This window comes from Danio rerio, chromosome 9 (assembly GCF_049306965.1).
Source record: "Danio rerio strain Tuebingen ecotype United States chromosome 9, GRCz12tu, whole genome shotgun sequence".
Classification (NCBI taxonomy): domain Eukaryota; kingdom Metazoa; phylum Chordata; class Actinopteri; order Cypriniformes; family Danionidae; genus Danio; species Danio rerio.
This window is the reverse complement of record NC_133184.1, coordinates 27,856,574-27,875,000: the sequence shown is the minus strand read 5'-3', so window position 1 is coordinate 27,875,000 and position 18,427 is coordinate 27,856,574. Positions and strand designations below refer to the sequence as shown.

General features: G+C 36.6%; 1 protein-coding gene across 44 annotated transcripts in view; it reads right to left on the bottom strand.

Annotated features, from left to right (window-relative positions):
* The window catches only part of LOC141376138 (uncharacterized), a 1,104,960-nt gene that overhangs the window by 989,392 nt on the left and 97,141 nt on the right, over nucleotides 1–18,427 (bottom strand). For 12 of the 44 annotated variants that reach the window (XR_012385407.1, XR_012385409.1, XR_012385408.1 and 9 more), the window contains one exon: nucleotides 5,253–5,301. The exons of 22 other annotated variants lie outside the window; for them this stretch is intronic. Coding sequence is in view for 16 of the 22 variants with exons in the window: in XM_073912731.1 (XP_073768832.1) it covers nucleotides 5,253–5,301 (49 nt within the window). In the remaining 6 variants the exon portion in view is untranslated. Of the gene's footprint in view, nucleotides 1–1,201; nucleotides 2,460–3,621; nucleotides 5,005–5,252; nucleotides 5,302–8,069; nucleotides 8,169–18,427 lie in introns of those variants that run through there. 10 more of the 44 variants (XM_073912734.1, XM_073912745.1, XM_073912749.1 and 7 more) reach the window with 6 other exon arrangements.

The window sequence follows — 18,427 nt, the reverse complement described above, 5'->3', positions numbered from 1 at the left end:
AGTCACCTTTTGTAAAATAATTTCGAACTGCAATAAAATACTTTCCCATTTTCCATTTTTGTTTTGTTAACACAGAATTTTGCTCATTATACATTTATTAAATATTTTACACGTTATTTAAATACATTAATTATCTAATTATTAACATTAAACAATTATAGACATTATTTTTGACACATTATTTAAAATATGTGGCTAAAAATAGCTTCTTTTTTTTTTTTTTTTTGGTGGGGCCAGTGAAAATTTTGGCAGGGCATGTGCCATTGGACCAATCAGAAAAAATCAGTAGAAAAAATCCTTAGCGTTGAATCCTGCTTAACCCACTCTTAAACCTACCCATACCAACAAACCTGTCTCTAATCATACTCCTATCCCTCCTCAAGAGCACCAGAAGTGTTCTGCAATACATTATGAACACAGTAAGTATGTTGTATTTCTATTTACATGTAAGTACATAGTAGTTAAGGCTACTTGATCTAAAGTGGGAGAAAAAGGGTTAATGTCACAATGGGGTAGGTGTGAGCGAACGGCCCGCAAGGAGGGAGAGCAAGTTAAAAAGACTGGTGGACGAAAAGTAGGTTGAATCTAACATTTTAATAATACCTATGTCTTTGCAGTAATTGGGACGGAGAGACGATGCTTGGGAGCAACCAGAGGGACACACGGGGGGTGAGATGAGCCTAAGAACAGTATACAAGCTCTAATTGAGAAAGTTAAATAAAAAAGTGTTAATTTCTCACCCGAGACGCTGACCTTGCCTTCATCTTACAGTTAGTTTAACCCAAAATACCAATTATGTCACCCTCATGACAGAACGTATAAGAAAACTGTTCATCCTGGAAACATAAATGAAAAATACTTTAAGAATTTGAGAAATGTTTGTCCTTCCATTGAGTTCAACCAGAAGTCTGCTACCAAAAACATTCATTCAGAGACAAATATCAACATAATAATAAAACCATAATAAACTGGCTTAATTCACACATTCTAAAGAAAAATCATTTCATATGATTAACAGAATTCATGTAGACTTTCTTTGAATATTAAGATTGACCTGAGAATATAAACAGAAGCTCAACCAAACCTCAGGGTTTCTGCAAGTTTCTTCAAATTAAATTTAAGACGTTTTAAGACCCGTTTAAGACCATTATGAATGAAATTTTAGACTTATAAAAGGCTAAACACAATTTTTTTTTCTAATGGTACGGTTACTTCCTTTTAATAGTTTTTGTATCAATGGAAGATCATGTAGGAGTGTGTTGCTTTAATTTTCTTTCCCTGCTCAGCTTTAATTTGGAGAATTTGGTGTAAAAAATGTCTAACAGCTGTTGTGAATTGTTTCTATTTGCACTAAAAACTTCGTCCAATTGTGTTGCTTTACTAGGACATAGAGAAATTACGACCAGTTAAAAATGACTTAAGACCTACAAAACTATATTTCAGTGAATTTAAGACTTTTTAAGGCCTTAGATGTTGTTTTTGAAATTTAAGATTTTAAGACCCCATGGACACCCAGATACCTGCTTGACGTGCAAGAACAAACCTCATAGATTTTTGATGAAGTTGCTATGCTAATGTGATGCACATGCTAACGTGATGCAGGAATGAAGCATGTTGGTTCTGGCTGAAACTCACGTGTAATGATTTGGCATGCAAGAACGAACCTCATTCGCTTGCACGTGTCAACCAAAATGATTGAGCTTTGAGCATGAATGCTGAAAACAATGTTTACACAATTTTAAGTAATATAAATCTTACGTTAAACCAGTTTATCTTGTAAAGTGATAATATATGTATCTTCAGAAGTATTTTGATCCAGCTGCTCAACATATATACATTAATGTCTTTTTTTTTTTTTAAAGCGTTAAACGTTTTAGTGCAAATACTGTTAGTGGAGGAACAGAAAAACTTAGATCTGATTAAAAATAACTCCATTTCTATTTTAAAGATTAAAAAATATATATCTTGTGGTTTTGGAATGACATGGGGGTGAGTAAACATTTCTATTTTAAATTGAACTAACCCTTCAGGAGGAATACGCCAAAAGAAAGTGATTGAGTAAGTAAGTGAGTAACCCTTTACATATTCCTGAGAAGTGCAGTTGAGGGTCACAGTTCGTCTAGTTCTCTGTAAAAAAGAGCGACTGCATTCTTTGTGGTATGTAATGTGTGCGATTACAAAATCAAACAGAAGTCTCATATTCGACCAAATCAACGATGTTCGAATATTTATGCAAGCAGGACAGTAAATACACTCACTAAACATGAGTATGCACACAGAACGAGACAAGATGTCTGATATGTTTGTGTGTGTTGGAGAGGAAAAGAATGTAAAGAGTGCTTGTGTGTGACTCGGGTTCCACTTCCAATAAACACGTCACTCAGAAAGAGCATGTACTGCCACTGGGACATTCAGACGGGGATAATATGGAACTGCCTCGGGTCATGCTGAAAAAAAATCTGAAACACAGCCCAAAAACTGGTGTCAAAACAGAGAGAAAACAGGAAAGAAGAGAAAGAATATTCCTTCCAAGTCTTCCACGCTATTAATCATGCATTTGTGGACACAGCATTATTTCAAAGTGGCTGTTCAACGACAAATAAGGAAATGCCTTATTTAACTGCTAATAACAAAAGTGCATTACCAACCATTACTCTGCCATTTTAAAATGGCTTTCTGCACTCGCTAAACAGGACACGCATTTAGAAAGGGGAATGAATCACCTCCTTCAATGAGCAGAGAACATTTGCAAATGTATTGCAAATCTTAGGAAATTTACAAAATTTTTTTATTTTTATTTAAAATTTTCAACAAAAAAAGGCCGCATAATGGGTTTAAACAAAAAAGATTGATATTATACAATAATAACAATATTGATAATAATAATTTTAAAAATAATAGTACTAATAATAGATATTTTAAAGGTGCCCTATAATGAAAATCTGGGTATACCAAGGCATAGTAGAGTAATAAAAGATCAGTGAAGGGAAATTTGCATACTGTGAGCCTCAAACACCGCTGTTTCCTCATTCTCATAGATATTTACACTACGGTAGATGTCGCCAACCCATTGTCTATTGCAAGGCTGGGGAACCTTTTTTCTATCAAGGACCATTTACATTTTTGTAACATTGTTTAAGGGCCATACTAAATTATAGGGCTGCTCGATTATGGAAAAAATCATAATCACGATTATTTTGGTCATAATTGTAATCACGATTATTCAAAACGATTATCAGTTGAAGTCAAAATTATTCGCCCTTGAGTGATTTTTTAAATTTATATATAAATTATTTTATTTAAATCCAAAATTATGTTTAACAGATGAATTTTTCACAGTATTTCCTACAATATTTTTTTCTTCTAGGGAAAGGCTTATTTATTTTTATTTATTTTTGCTATAGAATAAAAGCAGGTTTAAATATTTGGAAACCTATTTTAATAGCTCAATATTATTAGCCCCCTTAAGCAATATATATTTTTGATTGTCTGCAGAAGAAACTACAGTTATACAATAACTTGCCTATTTACCCCAATTAAGCCTTTGAATGTCACTGTATAGAAGCTGTATAGAGCTGTATAGAAGTGTCTTAAAAAATATCTAGCAAAATTTAATGTACTGTCATCACAGCAAAGATAAAAGAATTCAGTTATTAGAAATGAGTAATTAAATCGGTTATGTTTAAACTGTGCTTTAAGCATCTTCACTGTAAGAAAAAAACTTTAGCTACAAAAGTCCTTCAGTCAAGAGCAGTGAGGGATTTTCACCTTTTAAGGTTTAATTAATAATAAAAACAGGCAGCAGCAAGGATATTGCACACTGTCTCTTTAAGAATAGTGCGGGTCTATTGGGATATGGCTTTTGATTCTCAACTTAACTCATTTATTACACAAATGAGGGTTAATATGAATAATCACTAAACACTAAGGCTGCAACAATGAATCGATTAAATTGATAAAAATCGATTACTAAAAGCATTGGCAACAAATTTCATTATCGATTCGTTGTGTTGCGCGACACGGAGACGTTTGATTAAAGAAGACCACTTTACCTCAGCGCAGAGCGAAGTAAACACGGCTCCTCTCGGTCTCTCGCGCACTGATACAGAGTTCAGTGACTCAAGAAGACAGGCATGATGCAGGAATAATCACTACAGAATCCTACTTTTGTCCGTTTTAAAGTGAGAACCGTAAAGAACCTGGTGCTGGTGTTTGTGTCTGATGCTGAGCCAGAGAAAGACAGCGGGGTTAAGTTGGTTTTGTTTTTGGTATTCCTAACACATTCAGTTATAGACGGCATTAACTAAAATAAACTCTTACCCTAAGAAGATCTAAACTGTGTTTCCTACAAAAAGACAAAGCTGGTTATGTTTTACAGCTGTCTTTTTCTTTTTTTCGTTTGATATTACGAGCACTGCTCCTTTTAAGCAATCGCAATATGCGCTGAGGCAGAGACAGCTCGCGCTGAGTAGAGCTCTCAGTAAGGGATTGTCGGAAAAGTGCTTCTTTTTTTTCTTTTTTTCTTTTTTTTTTCGAAAACAAAACCAACTCAACTGACGTGTCATATCACAATTATGCAGCGTTTTAACCGCCTTATACTTCATTTAGGTTTTAGATATGCAAATACACACAAGTACTAGTAAAACAATACATTTAGAGTTTGTAAAACACACAAAGAAGTCTAACAATCCATTCAAATATAATTTGCTGATGTGTTGTATTCATATCAGATAAACAGTACACATAGTGAAAGTAACTATAAAGTTGAATCTACTCTTCTCTAAGTTCACCAGCAACTTACTCGCATGTATTTTGGGAGTAACTTATGAATGTACCTGATGAATCCAGCTTGTTTTGCTTTTTATGAATGAGGCAGCAGCCGCAAGTAAACATGAAGCTGTCCATCTCATGTTACAGATCACGATCACTAACACGCTTATGTGAATTGGAATATCAGGTAGTTGATGACAAGATGAGCAAGCGTGTGAATATGTCGAATTAAAACTGAAAAAAAAAACGAAATAAAAAGCATACATCTGTCAAACATCGTTGTGGTGGCTGCGGTGTGTCACATGACAAACATGATGCGTCGCCACAGAAATATTAAGGGTGAATGTTCTAAAAAAAACTGACTCCCGGGTCAGAGAGAATCTTTTAAACTCAGCAGTGAAAGAGTTAATTAACAGCAGTAAGGCAGCGGGGCTAGAGTTACTTTGCATTGCAATACTAAAGACACATTTTTATTCACTCACCTTTTTCGGATCCTTTATTTTTCCATCTGTTGTCATGTAACAACAAGACCTAGGAGACAAATGAGCAGAGTGGAGGTGGATCAGATAAAGTGGTCAGTTTGGTAGATCAGAAGTGAAGCATTCAGAAAATAAGTGAGTCTTAAGTAAGGATTTGAATTCAGAGATATCATTAGCAGAACGGAGTGAGCATGGTAGAGAGTTCCAGAGTTTGGGTGCAAGAACACAAAATGATCTGCCCCCCATTGAGGAGAGCCGGTACCGAGGAACAGCGAGAAGGCCAGAGTCAGCAGAACGTAATGAACTAGTTGGAGTGTAGGGGACAAGCATGTTGCAGAGATAGGAGGTTCTACGCTATCTGTTAAACCTTTGGTTAGGCAACAATTGATTTGGACATAAATATTATTATTATGCCTATTATTAAATTGTAGTGTCTCATAGCAATTTAAACTATCTCTTCAATGTGTACAAGAACCAAATGGAGCTTTGACTGCATATACTCTGGAGAAGAATGTCTGAGTGCATCAATTACATCAGGTTTCCACTTTTTTCTTGTACTTGAATGTTAAAACATCCCTCCTATGAATTGTCAGTCAGTGATATGGCCCCCTGCCAATTTGAGTTCGAGACCCCTGTATTAAACCAGGGCACCTTTAATGACCAAAAAAGATTATGATATATAAATGTTAATGATGTAAATACTATATTTCAGTTTTAAGATGGCAAATCATATTTTAAATTTGTGATGATGTAAACAAACTATTTAATTACTTTTCAAAGATTTAAAATGTCTAATGAGTTACAAGAATAGCAAATACTGACCTATAACACAACTCAAAGTTAATGCAAAGTAGCATTATGGATTTATTTAATCAAATTAAATCAATGTCAAAAAAATGAAAAATTAAACACTGAATTTGAATAACTGTGTTTAGACAGAATTGGCTTAGTGGGAGCTGTGCTTTGTAATTGGACGCTACCTGTGATTTATTAGGAAAAGAGCACAGTTTGCAAATTTTCCAGAAAAAGCCTACAGTTACAGCCTCATTATTCATCCTGTTAAAGCGAAAGACAGCTGTGAAAATGAAAACTAAACAGCATTCCAAGGAAGAAACTAATAAAGCAGAATAAATGCGAAGCAGGAAATGTTACTAAAACCAAGTATTGTGCTCTCGCAACAGGAAAAGCTGTTCAATTACCAGAAAGCTGAAGCTAGAATATATCTGCCAGATAAATCCAGCAGCTCATATACTTAACTAAATCGGACACGCTACATCCTAAATACATTTTACAAAGTTACAAGCATTATGATACTCGAGCTCAACATTTCAGATTAGTTTTTCACAAGTGTTAACCAAGCTCCTTGACTTCTGTGGAGGATATAATGTGTGTAATTTGAGAGACAAAAATGAGGAATTTCTTGAAATTTCACAACTGTCAAGAACTTGGTCAAACTGAGAGAACACCTGTTGGTAGACTTGCAGAAACAAGTTACTAGGTATATCATTTCAGTTGGTTTAATAGCGTATGGTTTCAGAAGCAAATATTATTTATTATAAATTATATTATTTTTAATTAAAAAATGGGGGTTAGTTTCTTTATTCTTCATGTCTTTGATTCAAAATTTCTCAAAGATTTGTTTGCTGGGCATCTATGTTACAAATTTCATACTCCACAACTACAGTATGTGAGATCTTGTGACTGTGGAGATCAGTTTAGTATACTGAATTTGTCATGTTCAAGAACCCAGCTTGAGCTTTATGACATTTGGACTTTTTACAAAATATATTACAAGTTATAGTTATCAAGAAGGTGGAATGGCATGGCTCAGTGGTTAGTACCGTCACCTCACAGCAAGAAAGTCAATGGTTCGAGTCCTGGCTGGGCCAGTTGGCATTTCTGTGTGAAGTTTGCATGTTCTTCCCGTGTTCGTGTGGGTTTCCTCCAGGTGCTGGATGACCATCGGTTTGCTGTTTCTAGCTGACAAGCATTATGACATTTTAAAGTTTCATGTGTTTGTGTGAGCGTTGAATCTCTTCTACAGACCTTGGTGGTGAGAAATTATTCATTTGAGTTACTCTTGCCTATCAGCTTGACCAAGCCAGACCATTGTTCTCTGACCTCGGGCATGAACATGTTATTTTCACTCTCAAAAGATCTGTAGTTTGTAGACCAGCCCGCCTGGCACCAGCAACCATTCCACATTCAAAGTCACTAAAATCAATGGTCAAGAGCTTTAGGTCATGACCATAAGGACAAGATTTCAGATACAAATGGGATCCCCTGGAGGAGCTGGAGGAAGTGTCTGGGGAGAGGGAAGTCTGGGGTTCTCTCCTAAGATTGCTGCCCCCGCGACCCGACACCGAAAATGAAAATGAATGAATGAATGACTTATTCTCAATGCTGAAAACAGTTTTCTAGCTTTGTTTATGACTTGATATGATATGATGATTATAAACCTATTTTACTGTAACTCTTGTTTAAATTAATACATTCATACTGAATACAATAGTTTAAAATCTGACTGACCCCAAACTTGCTACGGTAGTAAATAAATAATTGTCTCTCTACACCAATCAAACCATAACTTCTGACGCACAGAGAGACAGAATGAGAATAAAGATAAAAAGAATCACAATTTGAGAAAAAGCAAGAAGCCGAGTGTCTTTGGTGCGTCTCTGAAAAAAAAAAAAAAAAATGTATTCATCACAAAGCAGCAGAGGATTAAACGAGTGAGTGTGTGAAAAATAAAGGCAGAAAACACACATGACAGAGAAAAACTGAACCAGAGATTGAAAGACAGAGAAAGAGAGGATTGACTTCATTATCTGCTGCTTGTCCCCTGTGATTTGGGCCCATCCTGCTTTGGAACCACAAGATGATTTGTGCAGACAAAAGAAAAGGAGCGATTGGCCACGTCTGCAGAGGTAAAGAAGAAAGGGTGAGATAAATGAAGAATCCATGTAATTTCACCGCTGGAATTAAAATGACACAACAATGACACTCTAATTGCACAGCAGTTTACTTCAGTTCCTTTGTGTTTACATTTGGAATGCGAGTGTGTGCGTGTATCAGTGGATTTTCTCTACACTCACAATAGTAGTTGTGCAAAAAATAAATACCACCAACCATTCATTTCACCTCCAGATGCACAATCTGAGAACATTTTAAAAGCCTACTCTCTCAAAAAGCCTTTATATCTGAAGACAAGGTCATTGTGTGTGGATATATGAAGTCAGGTGTGCAAGTCAGAAGCACAGTTCATCCCTTGAACCATGTAAAATGTTGTTTCTCTTCATTTTTAAAATCAAGGCCATCGCTAAACCCTGTCAGTAATTCTGTCAGTAATTACTCACCATCATGTTATTCCAAAACGGAGACCTTTGGCCATCTTCATAACACAAAATAAAGATATTTTGGATCAAATCTAAGAGATTTTCATCCTCCAAACACAGCAATGGTCATGACAGGTACCAAAAAACATGGCCAAAACAGTCTATATGTCTTCAGTGATTCAATCAGAAAATTATGAAGCTACAATATTCAATATTTTTTAACACATTTAAAGATCACTATTTTTGTTTTTATCTTTAAATTATTCTCATAGCTTGATAATATTATAACTATAGCTATAACTAACTAAATAATACATTTATATTTTGAAAATGTTTTTTTTTTTGTATTTCATTGTACTTTAACCAAGTCAGGGGCATTGCGTTCTATGGACAGGGTATGCAGGAATCCTTAAGGTAATTTCAATACCTTTTTAAAACTTTTAAAGACCTTCTCAGAATATTTAAAGACCTCATGGCCACTTCATGTTCTAATCAGTATCAAACCTTTAACTTATTAAACAGTTGTTAATAAATAGTTGTAGTTAAATAAATCAGCGAAGCACAACCATGCAACAGAACTCAGATAAGCTCGAAAGAAACAAAGCTTGAAAGAATAAATTACGTGGCTGTTTTTAGCGACAGGCTACAGCCACTGTTTAAACTCATCTTTCTTCAACCAGGAGTACACAAACTTTTTTATTTTTATTTTGCCGTCTGTTTCGCTCTATAGTTACATGTCGAGAGCATCACATCACCTTCCCGCGTTTGTCGCAAATTACGTGTCATCACCCAGATGGAGGAGCTTGGCCAGAAGCGCCCCGGCCCAAACCAATCGAGTGGACCAAGCATTGTTAAAATTAGGAGGAAAATAAATATTTTTTATGCTTTTTTGGAGTCATACACTTTGAAAAATGACTGTGCAAACCTTAAAATTATTAAAAAGTCTTAATTGCGTTTTTATAAGGTTTTAAGTGCCTTAATTAATAAAAAATAATTGATTTATCAACATTTACTACTTTTTAAGACCCTGAAGACACCCTGATAGAGGATGTAAAAGGGAGCTCTCAGATTTCAACTAATGTATTTTAATTAGTGTTCTGAAGATGAACTTAAGCAGTGAAACTCACGATATCCCATAAAAAAAAGCTGTCATTATCAGAGAACGATTATCTCAATTTCATTTCTAAAACTTTAAATCAAATTCAAATTTAAATCAGATTTTATTGTAGCTCATCAGTAAACTACGACTCTGTGTATTAAATGCTGCTTCATCAGAACACACGTGCTGGAGGTATAATAGAACTGGTTTTACTGACAAAATGCGCATGAAAATTGCCTTCAATTAATCGCCCAGATCTACATAAGCACGTATCTGACAGCAGGAAAGGTGATTTTGCTTTATCTGCTGCACGCTGTCTGAGAGCACAGAGGAGTTTTCTGCATGGTCACTCCGGATGAGGAGAAACAGTCTGTCAGCAGCGAGTTTATTTCAAAGTACATTTTTAATGACTCGTCAAACACACCATGCTCTTTCTATGCATTCATCTTTGTTGTTTGCTGCTCTATTGTGTATAAGCAGTCTTACATTGCAAGTATATTTATAAAATAATTATGTCTATAAAAAACATCTCTATTGACTGACATGTTCCCCTCATACTGTTCTGCTTCACATTCCCTGCTTTCGTTAGCTCAATAACCCTGGGAAAGATGCACTTCACACTGAGTGTACGCCAGTGCTTTTTCATTTTAAAATACATAACTTTTGCAGTGGTTACACTTAGCATACAAATAACTCGGATGTTTCCAACAATTGAAAATGGAGACTTTTGGACATGCTACAGACCAAATGTTAGTCTTAAAACTCTGAGGTTTGAGTTTCAGTCCTGATAAACCAATACGCAAACTTTTGGAAAAATTAAAGGGCACAGCTGAGCCAGCCTAATTTCACGAGGAAACTTAAGTATTTTATGTTTTGTCATTTTATTGGCTAATTCGTACGAATTCGTCATATGAAAATGTACAATTTTAAAAAGGAGACATGGCTCCCACCCCTAACCCCAACCGTCATTGGGTGAAAAGCATATCGTACTAAATTGTACAAATTAAATCGTCTGAATTCATACGAATTAGCCACTAAATCAAAAAGTTACGAATTACCATGAGATTGTGTTGGCTGAGCACTACATCCCTGATTGGGTCTTCTTGATCACTCTGTATTGTTCATCAATACACTCTCACATGACCTTTAAAGGTGCAGTAGGTGATCTGCCAAAATGCTAACCGCTTAGCATATTATCTTTGGACGGCAGGGAGGGACTGTGAGTCAAAGCCACACCCCCTGATATCGCGAGCCCGCAGACCGCGTCACAACAGCCGACAGACAACCCACTAGTTCATGTCATTCGCCAGTTAGTTAATGTCAGCGCCGTGCAGGAATTACATGTATTACTTTGCCACATTTACATGCTATTTCAGAGCGAATATTCAGAGTAACGTTAGCGGTAATGTATAGGAAGGCTGTCATTGTTCAAAAATGACCCAATGTGAATATAAAAGCAACTTCAGCTCAATAAAGCAGGTTAGGCGGAATAGCGCTATTTACTGGTGTTTTGTTGTTAAACTAAATATAAATCTACATTATAGATGCTGTTAAAGAACCTTATGAAACTGAAAATAATCACATAAATCTTTCACTGGGAGATTTCAGCGGCTGAACAACACGTCTGTGCATAGAAGTCATTCATAAGAGAACACAATCTAACATAAGCTTAGCCTGACTAAAATAGTTTCAAAACAGAACATTACCTGTCTAACAGTACGTTAATACTTCAGCCATGGTCTCGTCCTTTTTCCAGCGTGCTAAAGTAACTCCAATACTGATTCAGGATTTTCAAAAGTTTCAATGCAGCATTTGATTTCTCCCGGTCCGTCTCGTGACCACGCAGCCGCTTTAAGGGTGAATTATACCCGCGCCTGGCTTTACAGTAATCGGCCTGAGCTCGGCTGTCCTTCGGCGCCTCCGGCTCCGTCTCGGCAGCTCGCTCGCGCGCATGCGTTTGTGATGCAGACGTGCACGCGCTAATGGCGGTTCTGCGTGAACAGATGCGCAGAAGTCGGAATCTACATTTGTTGACAGACAGTCTGACCAGCCTATCGGAATTAAGGGAGATGACGGTCCGACTCTATTTAATTGGATGAACATTTTTTAGTTTTATGCTTTACCCTGAATATAAAAATACATATGAACATTTAGATCATTTACTGTAATCATTACTATTGGACTGTGAAGAGACTTTCAACCAGCACAACAAAAAATGTTTCTGAAGACAATCACCTACTGCACCTTTAAGCAAAGTTTTATTTCAATTTAGTGACAAAAGACTTGCTCTCTAATCTGTAATAACCAGTGGTTGGGTTGGGGGCGTCTGATTTACCATATGTGGTCTTGTTAATTCTTGTTTTTAGTGGCGGAGTCCAGACACTAGTCCTGTCATGTCTTGTGTTGTGCTCGACTCGAGTTTTCTTGAGCACTGCTTTTCTGTCATTGTGTGTGTCTCTGTATTGGCGCCACTGTGAGCGCGCTAAGACCATGCACGCACCTGCATCAAGTGGGGTCTGTGCGTGCTTGGGACGTGCGCTCTTGTACTCGTGTTTGTATTTTGTTCTGTCGGCATTGCGACATTATTCTCAGCATCTCAGTCTGGTTGGTTTTGGTTGGCGCTGAGATGAAACGTGTGTTGCATATGTGTGAGTGCACAGTAAGGTCTTTTCATCTATCATGTGCTCGTGTCTTGAGTCTGTTTATGTTGGTGTTGTCTAAGCATGTGGCTCTGTGTTTACATTGTGGCCACGTGCTTTTGTGGTGTGCTTTGTGAACATGCTGTTAATGAGTTCTCTCATTGGCTGCGTGTTCTTGTCCTGTTTTACGTGAGCACATGGCTTGTGGTGTTTTCTTGTGTCATGTGCTCTCCCGCCTGTTGTCTAGTCCCACCGTCCTGTTGACCCATTATTCGTTTATTATGTTCACCTGTTTGTGTAAATTATTTCTGCATATATTCTCCTCATGTCTGCTGTCCTGTGCCAGTTTGTCCTCTATACTCCCGTGTTCCTGCTCCAGTCCTGTCTCGCCAGCCCAGCCAAGTTTGTTTGCCTGTTTGTGTTATAGTTATGTTTTTCCCCCTAAAGGTGGTTTTTGTCTTATGTTGCATCTGAGTCCTCGCTCCCTTATCCTTCCCAAACCTTGGCAGTTATGTACTGTGGGTGGTGAATCACAATTCAATTTTCGGCTGATTGATAATATATCAGTCAACAATAGTCATGTTGTATGATCTCTATCAGTGGTTAAAGGTGAACTTAGCAATATTTGAAAAATTATTTTGACCACAGTGTCTGAAAGTGTCCCAAAACACACCTTCAGCCAATCACAGAAATGGTGTGTCTAATAACAATAACAGAAATATTGAAAAAGTGCATGGTCCTGTTGGGTCATGGGTGTTTGTTTTGGTGCTTTCACATATCAACAATATTAAGCAGAGTTTGCTTAGTGCACCGGTAAGTATCAGAACTAGTTTTGTTTTTTTGGGTTTTTTTTTTACATTTTGAACAAGGGACAAAGATTGGGTCAATTTGGGTCAAAAGTTTGCTAAAAGGTCTGAACTTGGTCACAATTCAGTTAAATTTATTCAGATCATTGACAAACTTTTGGCAAAGGTTTCTTACACCAAATAACTAAGTGAAGTTTAGTTTTAAACTAATTTCGAGAGGAGCATGTGCTCATGATTTACCCAGCTGGTCCACATTAACTAATTATGATCCTCCAATCAAAGGATCCCAAACCACTATATATATCCTCATTTCCTTTCTACAACTATCTTCGTCTGGAAGAAACCCCCCTCCTCCCCTTCTTCCTCCTTTATCCAGAATGGGCGGCACGGTGGCCCAGTGACTAGCACTGTTGCCTCACAGCAAGAATACCAATGGTGTTGGGTCCTCGCTGAGCCATCTGGTATTTCTGTGTGGAGTTTGCATGTTCTCCCCGTGTCCGCGTGGGTTTCCCCCGGGTTCCCCGGTTTCCTCCCACCATCCAAATATGCTCTATATTATAGATAAAACAAGCCTAAACCTTTTTTATAATGTCTTACTCTCAGGAAGTTCGCCTTGGCCTCAGCAGCGGGGGAGTTTGAGATAGACCTGAGCTCAATCTCCACTCGCCCTGCAAAAGGGGGGGAGCCCTGGGCTCGAGGATCCCTTGAGCTCAGGGCTCTCTCCCGGGACAGCATGCCAAACAAGCTATGTATAAATCATGAGCTAAGTGTGAACTCTTGAAATGGATAGAGTGCTGAACAAAATGAATATTTACCTACAATTCGCTATAAAAAAATAAAATAAAATAAAAAACTTAAAAAATATGTTCTACTAGGGCTGGGGGATTAAATTGGTTTAGATATTTATTGACCAAACACAATTGGCAATATTGATAAAAAAATAAAATAAAATAAAAAGATTCAGAATGAAGTTTTGGTGTTAATCGCTATAGTTTTATTCAAATGTGGCTGCTGAGCGCGTGCCTCGGAAACAATGCCAATAAGCTTAGGTTATCAGTTTGTCATTTGTAAGTCGCTTTGGATTAAAGCGTATGCTAAATGACAAAATGTAAATGTAAAATGTCATTTCCAATGGACGCACGCAACTTGCACGGTGCATATACTGGAGCGACATGCACATGTTGTAAAAGCGGCTTTCCATACACACGTGACTCGCCCCACCTAGTTGAAAACACAAAATGCTGAAAGAGGAGCGCACCTTGATTCGTGTAAGTAGAACTAACCAATCTGCTTTACACTTTGTATGGAATATACAACTTAGTCATTCAACTTCACAATTTGTAATGTTGCAGTGCGTATATGAATAATCATGGTTGGTTCCTTTACTTGAAAGCTCAGATTTGATTATTATAATTATAATTTGATTATTATTAAATTATAATATTTTGTTGACAGAGTTTAAGGTTTACTGTATCGTTATTATTTACACCTTTAAAATTTGCTTTCATTGTTCAGCATTTACGCTTTTCCATAGCACACACTTAGAATTTTTTTTTTCATCAAGTTTAGGTCTTTTTAAAGCTTGGTTATTTTATTATGAAAAGATGAGATAATTAGTTTAAATATTTTTGTTTTTGACTATTAAAACTATTTGCCTTAATAATGTTGGTAAATTAAAATAAAAAAAAAATTTGCCCCATGTTCTACAGTTTGATAGCTATGAAGTAGCTTTTTATTGAAAGTGCAGCTTGCGAGTTATTCTGTATTAAAGGTAAAGTGACCCAGATCTAAAGAAAGGCCAAAAAATACAAGTTTTAAAACATGACGTTATATTATGATTATTATTATTATTATTAAATATTATGATTAGTGCATAATAAATTAAGTTATTTTCTCCCAAAACAAAGAACCGAATCTGAATTGTATGAATCAAGATCCTGCAAAAACCTACCCAAGTTTGTGACAAATCTGCATAATAGCAGCTAGCAGTGTCTACCTGCGAATAATGACTACACTGCAGTTTAAGCAGAGGCCTGGAGAAGATGGTCCGTGCTGTCAACATGTTGAGTAGACAAAGAATTCCAAGAATGAGGACTCATGTTTGAACTGATTTTCATGGCTGTTCATATCACAGCATTTAAAGTGTTGAGAGCTGAAATTCCAATATGCCCTTTTGTTCTGTGATGCATTGCAAGCAGTTGACCAAATTACAAATGGTATTGACACCAGTACATTCTGACTCTTCTCTCGTTTATTCAGCCCATCTAAACATCCCAATTCTGACTGGGATTCAAAAACTCAAAGTTGTGTAATGTTTTTGTCTGATGTGTACGATAAACGCTCTGTTCCGCTCCGCTCAGAAGGGAAGCTCGCACAGATAAGATCCTCTCTGTGTGTTGCTATTGTTACCATGACAAACAGAGTGACAGCGCTACGATCGTTATTATCATTATCAAAAGAGGGTTTGATTACCTGCTAGCGCCTACTGACTGCAGCAGCTGCGGCATCGTGGGATATCAATGAGACGCTCTGAGAGACATATGAGCGATGCACTCAATAGAAGGATAAGAAAAATTACCGCCGAAACAGATAAGGCTGTATGAAAGCGCTGAAGATGGAGATAAGGCCGATGACAAAGCATGAATTCCACATTGAAATGTCTGCATAAATTAAATTTAAGCTCGGCTGCAAAACTATAAAGCTGCCTCACTGTCTCTTTACAAAGACAGCAGCCTTCTAAGGGAGAATTCTAAACAGTATAGAACCCTGAAAGATCCATATAAATAATGCTCCACACAACAAACTGGACTTCCCATCTTAGTTGGTGATTAGGTTGGTTGGGATTGTTAACAGGGTAAAAGTTTGTTTCTGTACAGAGATAATACATTATATTCAGTATTTTACTTAACTCTTTCATGCGCAAGTTCTAAATACTCCAGATGACCCCCCTGGGTGAGTTATTTTTTATTGGTGATAGTTATTAAGAATGCTTCTCTTTAAAGTTCCCATTGCAATACGTCAAGATTGTGACATACCGCAGCCCCAATGATTTATGCTAATTATTTTTTTCTGCAAATATTGACAAATGTCAGAATTATATAATAAAATATGTAATATTACAAGTTCTAAATGTGTGTAGAAACCAGTACAGTATCTCGTTGTTAAAGCTGTTGAGAAATAATAATATTCTTTGACATAAAATGGATGATTATATACACTGCATGAGAGGTCAGACAGAGCTGCTGGGTTTACAGATTTATTCATATTTTCTTCTGAAATAGATGAAAGCAAGTTTCTTAACTGGGAGAGGAGTAGAGAAAAATGTTATAGTAAAATAAACAGTGTGTATATTACATAAGAGCCAATTCCAGTTATAATTTTTCAGTAACCTAAAACATGAACAAACTGCCATGTTTAATTATTATCATTGCCTTTTGGACTCTTATTAACTAAGAATGACAAGATGTAATGTTGCATGTGCTGGTGAAGAATAAAAATGAGAGGTTTGTGCTAACTGTGTATGTTTTCTATAGTTTATGAACCCAAATAAGACCTAAATGTATGTTTTGGGCAGTTTTGTTTAGTAATTCGTAAAGATTTCAGAGACTGCAAGGCTCTGTATGATTTTGTATGTTTTATTATTTTATATAAATTGCACACGTTACAGTAGGCTATCATTGTTCTGCAGCTATAATCAAATTATGTTCATAGAAAGGTTAGTTATTAACATGTATACACAAGTAGGCATATTTATGTGCATTAAGCATCCGTTTTATCTATAATATGTGAACGGCCAGTATAGCTTTATTTTTACATTTTCTCGAACAAGAAAGACGTCGACTGCAACTTTCTGAACACCACGCCTACCAAAAGGGTACTTTTGGTATCCTTTCTCAGTGAAGACACAAGCCTAATAAAGGTGACCCATACTGTACCAAACTGAACTGTACCAATCAGTGGAAACGAGGCACAAAACAAACTTTATTTTGTTGAAAACACTGATTAATTGTGATTTATGGCAAGCAGTGAGCACCTCTTTCTATCCCTCTGTACGAGCCATCAGATTTGAATTTGAGCAGCTGATGATGTTTGTTCTTACATTCTAATCACACCGATATGATCATATGCTTCAGGAAACACCAAAGGCTGATCACACCGGTGTGATTGTACATGAAAAAGATTTCATGAAACTATTAAATCACTAATTTAGATGTAAGTGTATAGGTAAGTTCAGCAATGTATCACAAATGTAACAAAAAGTCACTGAGTCAGTCAGTTTGGCAAATCTGTTGCAAAATGTAGTTGAATTAGTTGGAAAATAGTTCTTTGTGACTATTTACTTGTACTGTGAAATAACTTTGATAGGAAATCTTGCAACCATACACCAAAAATTAACACAGATTCCCATTGAAAGAAAAGGACTAAGTCCATAAAAAATAGTTGAAAAGCAATAAATATGACTGCACCTTTATTCAACAAATTCAAGCCACCAACTCAAACCTGTTGGGAAATCACAATGGAAATCTTTCACCATCATGTTGAAAATCTAGTCCATGTGTATTATTAATCTTGAAATAACTGTACTTTGTTACCTAAAAAAAATACTGGTAGATAAAAGAAATAGCATAATCCTCTTGTGAAAAGAAAAGAGAAAAAAAAACACCTATGATGGCAGCTCATTATGTTTAAAGCAGAACATTGCTGTAAATAGAAACAAACTTCACAGTTTCTGCCCATATGGCTCATGTACGCTCTAACTGAACTCTCCCTCATTAGCGTGCGTGTGTGTGGCTTCTGTCTGCCATACAGCACTAAACCTGCTGATAACCTACACACAACCACTGGATAACCTTCCTAACAACTTGCAGCTGCAATCTATTCACAGGTCAGAGGTCGGCAGTCTGGTCCGTTCAGCACGGAATAGGAAATGACTGACAGCTACAACGATTTTCCCGTCATTCTGCAGAAAAATGTTAAGTGCGAGCCTTCTTATCATCAGGATGCTAACTGTGCCCGGCGATGTTGGTGACAGCAGTGGGAAAGGTCAAAGGTTAAACAGAGAATCGTCATCCATGAGGCTGAAATGGGTTTTTAATGGAGAGATGATTTTGTGGTGTTTAGGTAAGCCGGTAATGGAAACAATGACATTCCCACATACGGATGGACTTCTACATAAACATGCACACTTCATATGTGCGCGTCCTGATTTTATGTGTTTGTTTAGATGAAAATTAAAAGATTTTACACAGAAAGTGGCAAATAAAAAAACAGCAATTGGCTGCAAAGAAATGCTGCACAT